General features: G+C 41.8%; 2 protein-coding genes across 9 annotated transcripts in view; both read left to right on the forward strand.

Annotated features, from left to right (window-relative positions):
• The window catches only part of Ddx52 (DExD-box helicase 52), a 20,009-nt gene extending 16,221 nt beyond the window's left edge, over positions 1–3,788 (forward strand). Inside the window, exons 14-15 of the mRNA XM_031354712.1 lie at positions 890–976; positions 3,346–3,788. Of these exons, the coding sequence (XP_031210572.1) occupies positions 890–976; positions 3,346–3,403 (145 nt within the window). The 3' untranslated portion in view covers positions 3,404–3,788. The remainder of the gene's footprint in view (positions 1–889; positions 977–3,345) is intronic.
• A 2,090-nt stretch (positions 3,789–5,878) lies between these two features.
• The window catches only part of Synrg (synergin gamma), a 79,851-nt gene continuing 70,705 nt past the window's right edge, over positions 5,879–15,024 (forward strand). For all 8 annotated transcript variants that reach the window (XM_031354704.1, XM_031354706.1, XM_031354709.1 and 5 more), the window contains exons 1-2: positions 5,879–6,114; positions 14,473–14,513. In XM_031354704.1, coding sequence (XP_031210564.1) covers positions 6,044–6,114; positions 14,473–14,513 — 112 coding nt within the window. In that variant the 5' untranslated portion in view covers positions 5,879–6,043. The remainder of the gene's footprint in view (positions 6,115–14,472; positions 14,514–15,024) is intronic.

A 15,024-nucleotide genomic window follows, 5' to 3' on the forward strand; every position in this document is an offset into this window, starting at 1 on the left:
AGTCTCACTATGTAGACCAGGCTAACCTCAGATTCACAGACATTTACCTGCCTCTGATCCCAAATGCTGGGATTATAAAGGTGTGTGTGCCACTATGCCTGACAAATTTTTTCCTGTTTTTAACCTTTCTTTCTCTTTCTTTCTTTCTTTCTTTCTTTCTTCCTTTCTTCCTTCCTTTCCTTCTTTCTTTCTTTCTCTCTCTCTCTTTCTTTCTTTCTTTCTTTCTTTTTTTTGGAGACAAGGTTTCTCTGTGTAGCCCTGGCTCTCCTGGAACTCACTCTGTAGACCAGGCTGGCTTGGAACTCAAAAATCTGCCTGCCTCTGCCTCCCAAGTTCTGGGATTAAAGGAGTGCACCACTAGTGCCTGGCTAAAGCATTTTTTAAGTAAACATTTTACTTTAGAATGTATTAGTTCCTTCTCAGTTTTTTCAGCTTTGAAATTAGATTCTTAAAAATTATTCAGTGAGTAAAATATGCTTAGAATTACTAATAATGATTAATTGTCTGGAGTCAGATTCTTTAATGCTTATTGACATAGAACATGAGGTTGTCCCAAAATATATTTAATCATAACCAGTGTGATTTTTAAGGATGATTTTCTGAGCTGGGCAGTGGTGGTGCACGCCTTTAATCCCAGCACTTGGGAGGCAGAGGCAGGCGGATTTCTGAGTTTGAGGCCAGCCTGGTCTACAGAGTGAGTTCCAGGACTACACAGAGAAACCCTGTCTCAAAAAACCAGAAGGAAAAAAATTTTTTTTTGATTTTTCTGAAACAGTTGTAAGTGCTGTCAGCTGATCTGGGCCCTTGAAGTGAGTAGAACCTCAGCTGACTTTAGCTTCTAAATGAACTTGTATTTAAATTACTTCTTCTCTCACTTCTTAACTTCCAGCAAACAGAAGAAAAAAATGATTAAGAAGCCATTGGAAAGGGAGAGCATTAGTACAACTCCAAAGTATTTCTTAGAACAAGCTAAACAGTAAGTACCTAGATGGGAAGAAAACTGCTATCATTAGAGTAGGCATTGCTTTCCTTAAGAGGCATTTATAGAAGTAAAATGACTACATTGGTAATCCATTATAAGATATGGTCAAAATGTGTCTCAGAATGCCTTTGACTGGAGAGTATGCATATTTTAGTGTTGAAATTTTCTGTGATTAATATAATCATCTGGGTTTCCTGCCATATTTGAAAGTAGATTAAAGTTTACTGTGGGTTAGAATTGCACCTCACACTCCACACCGTCTGCAGTAGGCCAGGCTGCTGAAACCAGCAATTAGGAGCATTGACAGGTGTTGATCAAACCTTTCTCAAAGCTTCTGTCGCCAGGGCAGAATTTCATATAATCTTAGGCTTATGTAGAGGTGCACTGTGTCCTTTAAAAATTACTACTTAGCTTAGGGGTTTTTTGGCGGGGGAGGGGTGAGTACTTAGCGTAGGTCTTGTGGGATACATACAGGTATGTTTTATCTATTCTAGGGTGCTAGTGTTTTAGTAAGGTTTGCCAGAATATCTGAGTTCCATTATTCTAGTTAAAGAAGATGGTGCTTTTCACAAATTCCCCAGTTCGTGTGTGTGTGTGTGTGTGTGTGTGTCCGTCCTAAGGGTGGTGTTAGCATCCTAGAGAAGTAAGCTAATTCTACTTTCCATTACCTTAAAATGGGCGGGAAAGCCCTTAGGTGGACTGTTCCATAGACTAGCATAGTTCACTACAGAAACTCGATGCTGGTAGGCTAGAGAAATGCATGTAAAACAGGTCATATGAGAACATTAGATGACTTTAAACAAAGGAATTTAAATAAGGGGAAGGTCTTGTGGGCTGGGACAGTTACACGAGGTTTCAAGGAGGTAGATTTGTCTAAGGACAGGTGAGACTTAGATCTTCAGAAAGAACAAGGTGATCAATCCTATGAAACTGTGTCATCCTTGTAAGCAGAACAGGAGGCTTGCACAGCATTCTAGTGCTGTGGAAATAAAAAGTGCACTCCAGGTGTTGGCAGTGCACAGGGTGTCCCAGAGTTTTAGTGTTTTCTCAAGATTGAATGTGGAGGAATACACACCACAAGCTTAATAGTTTAAATTCAAGCTGGGCAGTGGTGGCGCACGCCTTTAATCCCAGCACTTGGGAGGCAGAGGCAGGCGGATTTCTGAGTTCAAGGCCAACCTGGTCTACAGAGTGAGTTCCAGGACAGCCAGGGATACTCAGAGAAACCCTGTTTCGAAAAACCAAAAAAAAAAAAAAAAAAAAAAAAAAAAAAAAAAAAAAAATAGTTTAAATTCCATTGGTACTTTCTCAGTTTTACAAATTCTTAATGTTGTAGGGGTGTGTGTGTGTGTGTGTACAGTTTTTGTGTAGCAGGTAGTTTATCTGGAATATCATGAGGGTTGTTAGGCATGTTAGGCACCTGTCAGAGTTACTTCTTAGGGAAGCTAAGATTACAAATGGATGAATCTTGGGCACTGAGTAGAAGCCAGTGGAGGCTTTTCTGGAGCCTGAAAGTCAGATGGAGCATAACATGGAGACCATTGAATTTTAATAGGATTCAGTATTATTATTATTATTATTATTATTATTATTATTATTATTAATTATTTAGATTAAACACTTTTGAGTAACTACATTTTAAATGTTTTGTGTTTATAGTATTCTTTTGGGCTTATTAAAACTTAACTACAAGAAGCCTTGGGAGTGCTGGTTAAGTCTTGTGATATCAGCCACACACTTAAGGCTCTTTTTCCATTTACTTCTAATTTAAAGACCATCTTTCTAAACACAAGAACAAGCTCCATCATGATCTAGTTCATGCTCCTTCTCCGTTACCGATACGGGTTGCTTTGGGCTGTATAAGTTTATGTCTTCAGCTCAGCTTCCACATTAGACTTGGAACCCAATCCCGAGGGCCTCCCTTTAGGCCCTGCCGACCCAGCCTGGTGTGTGAGGGGTGGATTTGGACTTGGAGCCTAAAAACTGATTCTAATAGGAACTTTCTTTGGTGACTTGGACAAGTTGCTTGTCTAATGTGTGATGACCAGCAGGTTTGATCCATTCTGCCTCATTGTCTTATTTGAAAGTGCATGTACAAACATCACTTAACAGCAGTGTCTCGTCTTACCACAGAACCACTGGGTCAAACCCAGGCTCTGTGCTTTGTGCTGTGTAGCAGCGTAGTTGGTAATAATGTTTTTCAGATGGACAGTGATTTTTTTTGTTAGGCAGAGACCTAGTAAACATCTTTGTTCCCAGTGCCACAGATGCTTTGCTGTACAGTGACTTTTAGCACATGTTTATTTAGTTATTGAAGTAAATTTATATAGAAATTCTGATTCAGCATGTCTTCCTTTTCATAGGAAAAAGGTTGCTGGCCAAAACAGCAAGAAGAAAGAAACTCTCAAAGAGAAAAGTTAAAAAATAAACACCTTAGAAAGCAATCTCTGCATTGTAACTTATGAGCCCCACATGAATTCTCATGGAGTACTTACAACCATCTTTACCAAACATTTTAAACCAACAAGGATATGAGAGAACAGAATGGTCCTGTTGTAGTGATGCATCAAGCTTCACTTTGTAGGTGGAATTTATACAATGGAAATAACATGCATTGACATTTCTGCCTGAATCCGGAGAGATACTTCTTATAGAAGAACAAGAGCTGATGCTAAAATAACACCCAAATGTGGTGAACTCTTAAGGATTTTGCCCTTCAAGTGTGAAGGAAAGTGTGATGCATGCTGTGGAGAAGCATCTGGAACAGAATTTTAAAATAAAACCTTGAGCTTGAGTGCACCATCCACACTTGTGTGCATGGAGAGCCAGTGGTGTGTGGGGTACAAACAAGAGCAGCAGCACAGGCCAGCCGCAGGGAGAAGCCTCGTGCTCCCTGTAGTGTGTTTCTTTGTGGTATGAGCCATGATAAGGAGGTCCCCCATCTGTGGCTATCCAAGTTCCAGAGGATTGAAAACTTCAGTCTGTTGAAATAAATATACTGCACTGGGGAGAGAGCTCATCCTTAGCTATCATACTGTTGCAACTGTAAGGTTATGATCAGCCTCTCCCTGTCTGACTTCATTCTCCATCATTTAACCATCTTCTTTCCTGTCTCTTTCCACTCAAGATGACTCTGCTTGAAAGCTGATAGCACTCTATCCTATCCTGATAAGGAAGAAGATTCCCGTTACACAATATTCCTGGCTTCTTTGTCTCAGATGCTTATCTTTGCTGAGACTTGATGGCCTTTATCCCCCTCAGCAGAGGATTGTGATCATTTGGACCAAGGCAGTGCACAGTGGGCAGGTTTTTCTTAATTATCTGCTTTGTACAGTGAAATAAAAAAGGCTTGGTACAAGTTGAGGCACTTAAAACTGGGGCCTAGAATTTCCCAGGGTCTGTGCTGCCACAGGACTGCAACGTAGGTGACTGCCATCAACTGAATTAAACCTGTTTCCTTTACCCTAGGCAGTTGATGCTTCAGTCTAAAGTCAACCAGGGAGACCTTTTTAATGTGTATTTGTTTTGAAAATGGATCTCTGTATCCCAGACTGGCCTGGAACTCACAGCAGTCCTCCTGTTTCAGCTCCTTTACTACTGAGAATATAGACAGGAGACTGTCTTGAATAGATGGGACAAAGATTTTTTTTTTTTTTAAATCAGGCTTCATTTAAATAAACTGCTCTAGAGAGTAAAAGCTGGAAGTATGTAGTAATTTTTTTATTCTTGCAGATAGTTGAGTCAGTGTGTATCCTGAAGTGGATATACACTTGAAACCATTGTCAGGTGTGTTCTTTCATTTTAGACCTTCAGCTTTTCCTGTATTTTAAGACTAAAAGTACTTATTTCTGTCTGAAGCTTTGTAAACTCACAACAGATATTCCTTCAGCACCACTCTTTTGCAACTAATGACAGTGATGAAGTATAGAAACAATCGTGTGGTATGAGGCCACGACCTCAAAGCATCCGAGCAGGACTCTAGTGCAGATAGAGATGCTAACAGATCACTTTGACAATCCCTACTCTGTTATTTTCTCTTCATTCTTTCCTGAGCAACCACCCAATCCACGAAGTAGCCACAAAACTTGTATTAGCTTGTTTTGTCAAAAGGTCAGTAATGAATTTAAACTCTTATACATCAGTAAGGACTCTTCCTACAAAAATGTTAGCTTCTTCCAGGGAAGAGGAAGACTGAAATAGTAAACAAGATCCCACAAATAATGGGCATGGTCCTAGTTAAAGGATCAAGGACTCTGAGGACACATTGGCCCGGATACACTGCTTGCCGCTCCAAAACAGCGTATTACAAGAACTTTTAAGATTGATTTTTCTCATTTCTAAAATAGCAGTAATAACTCATAGGGACACCAGACTTTTAAATGCACATAAAACTGGCTGGTCTAGTAAAACTAATAACCTATTATAAATGTCTTATCAAAAGCTGTAAGGCAAGAAGTGGCAGGGACTGGTTGTAATTAATCCATTATCTAAGAGCTTTACAAACTTTCAACACATTTTACTCCCAGGTAGCTTGATTAGGGGTGGAGGTGTCAAAGTAAAAATACATTGTGTAGGTTCAGCATAATTGTGCTTGTTGGACCTCACGATGGCAAAATCGAACACAGTAGGGCACCTTGGAGGATATCCTTCCTCTTCGTGTGAATAGGGTTCATGTATGCTCTTTCTTGGTTGGCAGTAAAAGGCACTGTCAGTGCCTGTGATGGGTGCTGAAGAGTGCCAAGGGAAACAGCTGTAAGGGCTCCCTAGGATCCTGTCGTGTAAAGGAACAACGGAAGAGCACCTGTGTTCCATCATCCGGTTAATTCAGGACCTACTGTGTGCACTAGTGCAGATCCTGGTTTGCAAAGTAACTACACCAGCCGCAGTGCTGTGACTCCTGCAGCATGCGGCGGGGGCGCGCTGCTCGTGCCCGAGGGCCATGAAGTCACGTGGGCTCGCGGCCCCGCCCCGTCGTCGGCCCCGACTTGGTGGGGCGGTGTCTGCCCCGGAAGTGCCTGTCTTTGGCTGACAGCTGCTGGCGCGGCGGCGTCCCGGAGCAAGATGGCGCTGCGGCCGGGAGCCGGAGCCAGCGGCGCGGCGGGGGCGGGCGCGGGCCCCGGCGGGGCAGGCAGGTGGGTCGGCGGGGCGGGGCGCGGGACCGGCGGAGCGGGCAAGTGGGTCGGCGGGATGGGCAGGTGGGGCCGGGCGCAGGGGCGGCGGTTGCGGGACGCGAGCGTCCTGGGGACCCGCGGGGAGCGCACTCGGGTGCAGGCGCCACCGCACCTGCCGCGGGGCCTCGAGCGCCCGCGAGTCCCTTCCAGGCTTGTTGGGCTCGAGCTGCTGTTGGAGCGAAGGCTGTGACGGTATAGTCACAAAAGCTGGAGGAACCGTTTTAAGAGTGTATTGTCTTTCCTCTCATAGAGCGTCCTGTCCAGACCTTTTTCTTTTCTTCAGGTACAAATAGGAAAATCTGGAGACCTTTGAATTAGTAATTGTCTTGAGATAAAGCTCATCTAGTAGATGAAACTCTTGCCATTTGTCTGACTCCTTTTTAAAAAGACATTTTGAAACAAAGAAAATTCACTGACCAAGAACAGTATGCTCCTGTTACAACAAAAGCTTCCAGACTTTATTGAGCTCCTTTTAAAAATAAAAATCTGCTCTTTGTTATATTTCAAATAATTTTTAGCCTGTGCTTCCTGTATCCAGAATGGTAAAGGGGCATTTAACTTAAGTTCATTTTCATTTAACAAAATGTTTGATTCCAGAAAGTCTGCACCCATTTCTATCATGACTCAGTTAGTGTTTATTTAATTAGCTAACATACAGCACACACATTCCGAGATAAAATTAGCTTTATATTTTTAAATATCCTAAGTTATCTTGGGAAAGCGAAGTGTTTTTCATGTAAAGTTTAATTTTGGAGTCACACTTAAATGTGCAAAAGATTTTAAAGTAACCACCTCTTACAGGTGCATACACACACACACACACACACACACACACACACACACACACACACTCATTCACAGAAGGAAAAAAGCAGTCACTTGAATAAAGCAACTGTGTGTGGCCGGGTTTTCCGCTTCCTCTACAGTCTTTGACTTTAAACTTAAAATGTTTTAACTTCCTCCTCTGTTATTGTCACTGTTTCATTAGGGTTTTTCATTAGTGAACTTTAGAAATCGCTTTTGCCTGCAGAATAGACACAGGATGACAATTTCTAAAGTGTCATTCCTAAATGGCATTAGTCTAATCAGATGTATGATTAATAATGGGACCAGTGCTAGAAAATTTCAAAGAATTTTATGTTTTAGGCACAAATGTTCTCTTTTAAAAAAAATTTAAAAAGGAAGAACCCTGGGTACAGAAAAATTAAGTGCATTGCTCAGTTTGGTTTATAGTATTTTAATGTCACTGGTCCAAGCAGCTATGCTGGTGCATGCCTATAATCCAGCTCTGAGGAAATGTAAGCAGGAGTTCAAAAACATGCTCAGCTATGTGGAGAGTTTGAGGTTAGCCTGGGCATCCTGAGATCCTGTACTAGGGAAAAGAACATGGACAATAAACTTGTGTGCACTCCAACAGGTACTAAATATATAGGAGACAGAAATTATTACAGTGGTTGTGGAAGAGTATTTGGTATTACATTTATTAGATACTTTCTTGGGCTGAGCAACTATATACTCAGGAATATTTTGGTTTTGGGAAAGCAATGCTAAGAGCTGAAGTTATCTATAAGAAAGCTAACAAAGTAGCAGAGTATAATTGGAGAAAAACAGAAGCCAACACTCTTCTCTCTAAGCTTTCAGTGGGAAAAAGAAATTACCAGCTGGAACTGATTCTGACCCTGGCTTCTGCCTTAGATATTGTTTTCTAAATACTTTCTTTTAGCTACTTAGTTTCCTTAAAGGCTAGCCAAAGGCAGCCACCTGCAAACAGCCACTTTTGCCCAATACACTGAATAGACTATCCTAGAATAAATGCTTGAAACTTATAAACGGCAGTATTTACCTCTAACCAAGTCAAGCAATAGAGTTGAAAACAATCTGGATGAGTCTTTAGTGACCCCACTTGGAGTCATGTATAATGACTACAAATGTAGGTGTGTAAAGTACTGGTTTGAGAATGTTGTTTATTTTGTGACGGTCTCTTTTACTAAAAAAGACTAGAGTTGAACATATAGTCCCAGGGCAGCCTCAAACTTGTGATCCGACTACTTCAATCTCATTATTGCTAGGTTTATGGACTCCGCCACCCCGAGCTAAGTATCATTATTCTTGATGCCCTAATACTGCAATTCTCAACTTGTGAGTCTGAACCCCTCTTAGGGGTCACACATCAGCTACTTACAATATGATTCATAGCAGTAGCAAAATTACAGTTATGAAGCAGCAATGAAATAATTTTATGGTTGGGGGTCACCCCCACACAAAGAAGTATATTAAAGGGTCCCAGCATTAGGAAGGCTGAGAACCACTGCCCTAATGGGTTCAAAAGACTCAAGACAGGCAGGCCCCAGTGCTCAGTGTGTTCACGAAGTAACCTTAGCTTCCTGCCCTGCTCTCTTACAAGCTCTGTGGGAACTTTTTTGTCTCTCCATCCTCTGCTGTTTCTTACTTATCCTGACATGTTTTTTTAAATGTAAGTATTTGTGAGTTCCACCAAAATGCCCAAGAGTGAAGTTGATTTTTGGCTGCACCAGGGGGGTTGGGGGAAGGGGTTGAGATTGTCATAAGGGGATTGGGGGAGTGGAGGGCTAGCAAATGCTGTGGGGAAGAACACATCTTCAGTGCAGATCAGCTGCTATTGAATGGAGAGAAGAGTTTCATGTGATAAAAAGGAAAGGGAAAGCATGCCGGATCCAAAAAGGCCATGAGGGGAAACCAGGAGAACTGTGGTGTGGGTCCCCACAGAGGAGTCATACTATTTTAAGCCTGGGTGTGCATCTTCTGACCGGATCTTTACTGAATCTGCCTCACACCAGTGCTGTATTATATGTGTTAGAAACTAGAGTCTGAGGCTGAGGCTGAGGAGATCCATTTAGAAGACTGTATTTAGGAGTCCAGGCCTGAGACATGAAAGCCAGTAGCAAATGTAGGTTAGTAGCAAAAGGCTTGTGACAAGCAGCGCTCCTGGTCTGAGACTTGGCAGCATTTCAGTTAGTGTTCGTCCCTTCAAGTCAAGTTCTTGGACACTCAATTGGTTCACACCCACCGGGTCCTTTCCTCAAGCTCAGTTGTCTTATTAGCATCTTTCTGCTTATCAGTGTTTTAGCTGCTTGTCTAGCCAGTCTAAGAATTGGTTGGCAGTACAAGGAGAGAACTGACTCCCCCACATTGTCCTCCCACCTCCACATGAACAGCTCCAGACATACACACAATAAGTACATTTAACAAAAGAGAATGGTAGGGGCTGGAGAGAAGAGCACTCGCATGGGGGAGGAGGCTCAGATCTGCCTTTAACTCCAGCCCCAGGGCATCTGATGCCCTCTTCTGGCTTTCTTGGCTGTCCACACACAGAAACACGAATGAAAAGAAAAATATTCTAGTACTAGTAATCTAAATATTTCATAATAAAAACACAGGGATCACTAAGCAACTTTGGGATGTTAAATTTTTACTAGAATTATATTTATCAGTACAGTTGGTTTGTTCTTATATGTGTTTGATTCTTTAAGTAGCTTTTAAAATCTATAACAGGTATTTTTAAATCATATTTTATATTTATTAATATGTGTGGGGTTTGACCACATATGCGCACCACACATATGTCTGGTGTCCTCAGAAGAGGGTGACAGGAAATAGAGTTAAGGGTGACCAGGAGCCACTACGTGGATGCTCGGAACTGAACCCAGGTCCTTCACAAGAGCAGCTTACTAATCATCCCTCCAGCCCTGTAATACATCTTATATCCTGTCTCTGTGGTTGCCTTAACAACGTTGGGTTCTGTGTCCTCACTTGACAGGGAGGGAGCAGACAGGTAGGGTAAGAAGGGGACTACAATTGGCTACAAGAGAATAGAAGTCACTCCAAGTTTTACTGAGCCACTCCACCATACTGGTGACTTGAATCTTTAAGGCAGGTTTGGCAAAGTCAAGTGGTTGCCTACTTAACTGTATTCCTTGCTACTAAGCTTATCAATGTTGGTGTGTAAGTGGTGCCTTTTAAAACAGATGATCACCAGTGCTGTCCTTGAACTAAAACATTTTATCCAGTGAAAGACATGGTGGCACACAGCTATAGTCCTGCTGTCAGGAGATAAGACGGAGGATTGATTGAGCCTAGAAGTTTTGTCTTAGACAGACAAACCAGTTAACACATGACTCGACTATTCTTGCCTCTTGTATACCATTAAGAAAAGGGCTGACTCTTTAGGCCTGCTTGTCAGCCACAAGATTCATCAGTAGCCAGCCCCTCCACAAAAGCCAGATGGATGTCTAACTAAAATGTTAAACCATTTTGTCATTAAAGGGGACAAAACAAACCACTAAAACACTGGAGAGCCATGGACTATAAAGTTGGTATTTTAGGCTTTTTCCTGTGAATAGGAGGGTGAGTAGAGGGTTTTTGTTGTTTTGCTTTGCTTTGTTTTTTAAAAGCAAGAGTTCCTGAATTTGACATTCAGTTCCTGGTGCCCACTAACCTCCTCTAATACTTCTCAAGAGCATCTTTGAATCTGAAATTGAGAGACTTTTCCCAGCTAGGAGGTCTCCTCCCTGGTGCTGGAGAGATGGCTCAGTGGTTAAGAGCACTGGCTGCTCTTGCTGGGGTCTTGGGTTTGACTCCTAGACCCACATGTTGGTTTGTAAGCAGTTGTAAATGCCACAGGATCTCACACCCTCTTTTTGCGGCACTGCATGCTTGTAGCATGTGGCTATACATGCAGCCAAAACACCCTTACACATAGTTGTAAAAAAAAAAAAAAAAAGCTTCCCTCCCTTTCTTAATTTGTCCCCTCTCCAGTCTCAGCGAAAGGACCATTTCCTTAAACCAGTTCCCTCTCACCTGTTAGTCCCGTTCCTTCAAAACCCTAGTTTTTCCTGTTACTAAGGACTCAATGTTTCTCTTCCCTTCGCTGGTTGAAACCACCCACTGGAACACCACCATTGTCAAGGTGGTGGCTTTTTTTCTTCATCTTCATCTGGACTTCAAGTGCTACTTGCTGCAGCAGTAGACACTGGCAGCTGCTTTCTTGAACTCAGTGCTGAGTTCTGAGCTGCTCCTTGCCTGTCAGTGGCCATTCTCCCCTCAGTTTCCAGGGTGAGACGCTGCAAGGTCGCCTGTGGTGTCCTCTTGCTACGCATGCCAACTTCCTTGCTTATAGTATCCATTTGGTGGTTGGTTTGTTTTAACCTTAATTTAAAAGATTTATCTGGAGCACTGAATTTTTCCAGGTTTTGATCCTAAGTTTGAGTAACATTTCTTTATTTCTCTCTCCTCCCCTTTCCCCACCCCCTTTCTTTCTTTTCTTTGGACAGGGTCTTTCTCCATAGCCCTGGCTGTCCTGGAACTCACTATGTAGACCAGGCTGGCTTCAAGATCTCACAGAGATCCACCCGCTTCTGCCTCCTGTATGCTGGCACTATAGATGTGTACCACCATGTTTCTAATTATCTGTTGGGTTGCTCTTCAAGGTCTCATCTCCAGCACCTTTCTCCCCAGGCCCATTAAAAAGCTGTGCTCGAGGCTCTCAAGGCCAGCACGGAGCCGCCCAGTCCTGGCAGTTGTCCAATCAGCATCTTCTTACGTGTTTTCTGTGTTCCCACTGTTCCCCACCCTGGCAGCTGCCAGCTTCTCTCCAGTCTTCCCTTTTCATATCTTGTGCTCACTTCCTTCCCATCCTTCCTGCCTTGTTTGTCACTCCTTTTACATCACTCATGAAGAACATTGTGGTATTTTCTTGGCCAATTCTTCTTGCTTCAGGTCTTTCCATATGCTGCCATTAAAGTACCCTCCCAAAGCACACTTTATGACATGCTGTTCTTCTTGAAATGTCTGATGGCAGAGATGTCCATCCAATCCACAGTGGCATACTACTTCACACCCATTTGTGTGTGTGTGTGTATGTGTGTGTGTTTGTATGTGTATGCACATATACACATATATATAACAAATATATAAATTATAAATATATGTTATATATAATATATGTTATATGTGTTTTAGTTAATTTTAAACTAAAATCTTATATATAACATATATAAAACATATATAATTATATGTATGTTGTATATATTATATAATATTATATATTTTATTTATATATATGACTAGCAGATGGTTCTGTGCTTAAGAGCACGGCTAGACTTCCAAAAGTCCCAGGTTTGATTCCCAGGATCCATATGGTGGCTCACAATCATCTGAAACTCTAATTTTCTAGAAGATCCAACTCCCTCTTCCTGCCTTTATAGGCACCAGGTGTACATTTAGCGCAGGGACATATGTGCAGGCAGGAGGTGTACATATACACCACACACACTCATGCGCACACACACCCACACACATGCATGCACACAAGGATTGTGTGGGATGTGACAGCAGAGTCCTGTGCATGGCTGGGAGGGATGTGGATTGGTGCAGTCACCGTGAAAAACAGTTTGGCAGTTTCTTGAGAACTACACATAGAGTTACCATATGATCTGTGCAGTCTCCCTCATAGGTCCATGTAAAAGAACTGGGGTCAGTCACATGCACACCTGTGTTCTTAGCAGTATCATTCACATCAGCTAAAGGACAGAAGAAACCCAAGTATCCACGTAGAGATGGGAGGATAAACAGCACCCTACACACATTCAGAGTTGTGGGGGGTGGGGGGCTGAGATGTTAGTTAATGCTTCAGTGAACCTTGAACAAGTTTGCCCAAGTGAAATCATCCAGATACTACCTGGGTCTACTTGATCTGTAGACTTGGAAGAGACAAATTTGTAAATGACAAAAAGCAGAGTACTGGGGCTGGGGTGTGGTGGCTTATCATTAGTGGCACCAGAGGGTCTGTGTAGGGTGAGGGAAAGGTTCTGAACATGGGTAGTGAGTGGTGGTAATGGTTTCAACACTGAATGTCCTCAATATCACTGAATTATATTCTCAAAATTATTCAAATAGTAACATTTTACAGTAATATACACATACACACACAAACACATATATACCAGCTTCTGACATAGAACATTCAAAATAAAGAATAAACATTTTAAAAACTATGGCTGGAAGTAATGGCTCATGCTTGTAGTTCTAGCAGAAGAGATGGAGGCAGGAGGGTTCGAGGCTAACCCTAACTACATAGTTCTAGGCTAGCCTGACCCTACTTAAGTAGACTGTATAATTTTTGTGTGTGTATAATGAGGTCTCACTGTGTGCCCTTGGCTTGCCTTGAACTCACAGAGATCTACCTGGCTCTGCCTCTCAACTGCTGGGACTGAAGGCATGTACCACCAATAGATGATTGATAGATAGATAGATAGATAGATAGATAGATAGATAGATAGATAGATAGATAGATAGATCCATCCTTCTTTCCCAAGGTCTTGTACATGCTCTACTAGTATCCTGTTGCGTGTAGTATTCTACCACTGAACTTGGCAATCTGGACATTTTTAAATCATATATTTAATCACAGGTCATTTTGATTAATCTCCTACATTTCTGATTTCAGAACTTTTGCCAAAACTGTATATTGTACATCCTTCTTCTTCTTTCTTTAATAAGCTTTATTTTGAATGTTCTATGCCTCCACAAATCCTTCCAAGAGATAACCTAAAAGTTAATTGTTATCGTCTGAGCTCTCAGTGTTTGGACCTTGCTTAAACAGTTGGCACACTTACCCTGTGGTGCAATGCTTTGCCTGTACCTGTGTATTCAAGATTGTAAGCTGCTTCAGTTCTTTTGTGTAGTAGATGCTCATTAAATATTTACTGAACAGACATGAATTTTCCATTATTTCATGGATGGAAAAATTGGAGTTCAGGCAGATCACAAGGTGACAGAGGCAGAATTTTCTCTTTTTATCTCAGGGAAATCACAAGGTGAGAGAGGCAGGACTTAGTGTCAGGGCCTTCTGTGTTCTGTCTCACATACACCCCTTTAAAAGTTCCCTTCACATCAGCATTCTAATACATTGGAAAGTAGGAAAATTTAATTTTATTAATATTAGTAATTCTGGGGCTGGAGAGATAGCGCAGCAGTTAAGAACATTTGCTGCTCTTGCAAAGGACATGGAGTTAGTTCCCAGTACTCACATGGCAACTCACAAGCATTTGAAACTAGTTCTAAGGGATCCAATGCCCTCTTCTGGCCTCCATTGGCACCAGGCATGCATGCAATGCACAGGCAAACTGGCAGGCAAACACACATGTAAATTTTTCAATATATTAATAAGTCATCACCGTACTACTGAACCAATACCAGGCTCTCTTTCATTTGTGTAAGAATCGGATTTTGTTTGAAATCTTATACAGATGAGGATACTGATGTGTTTGTATTTTCTTTCAGCTTCATGTTTCCTGTTGCAGGTGGAATGAGGCCCCCTCAAGGTATGTGAAAGCTTACAGTTCTTTGTCAGTAATAGAATGGCACCCAGGACTAGGCTTATGCATGCTAGCACTCTGCCCATAACCCATGTCCTCAGCCCCCAAACTGAAGTTGTTTTCCATTGTTTCCTAACTTAGAATTAAATGGGTAAGTAAAAGATATTGCTACCCAAAGAAGTAAAATTTCCTGTACATTTTAACTCTATATGTTACTTTCACTTACAATTTCTTTTAAAGCCAGGACATGGCATATGACTTTAATCCCAGTACTTGAGAGGCAGAGACAGGCAGAGCTCAATAAGTTGGAGGCCAGCTTCATCTAGAAAAAAGAGTTCCAGGACAACCAGGAAGGTTACACAGAGAAACTCTGCCTTGAAAAACAAAACAACAATAGTAATAAGAAGAATTTTTTTAAGATTTATTTTATTTGTTTTATGTTATGAGTACACTGTAGCTATACAGATGGCCGTGAGCCATCTTGTGGCTGCTGGGAATTGAGCTCCGGCCCCACTCA

Source organism: Mastomys coucha, unplaced genomic scaffold (genome assembly GCF_008632895.1).
Source record: "Mastomys coucha isolate ucsf_1 unplaced genomic scaffold, UCSF_Mcou_1 pScaffold5, whole genome shotgun sequence".
In the NCBI taxonomy this organism is placed as follows: domain Eukaryota; kingdom Metazoa; phylum Chordata; class Mammalia; order Rodentia; family Muridae; genus Mastomys; species Mastomys coucha.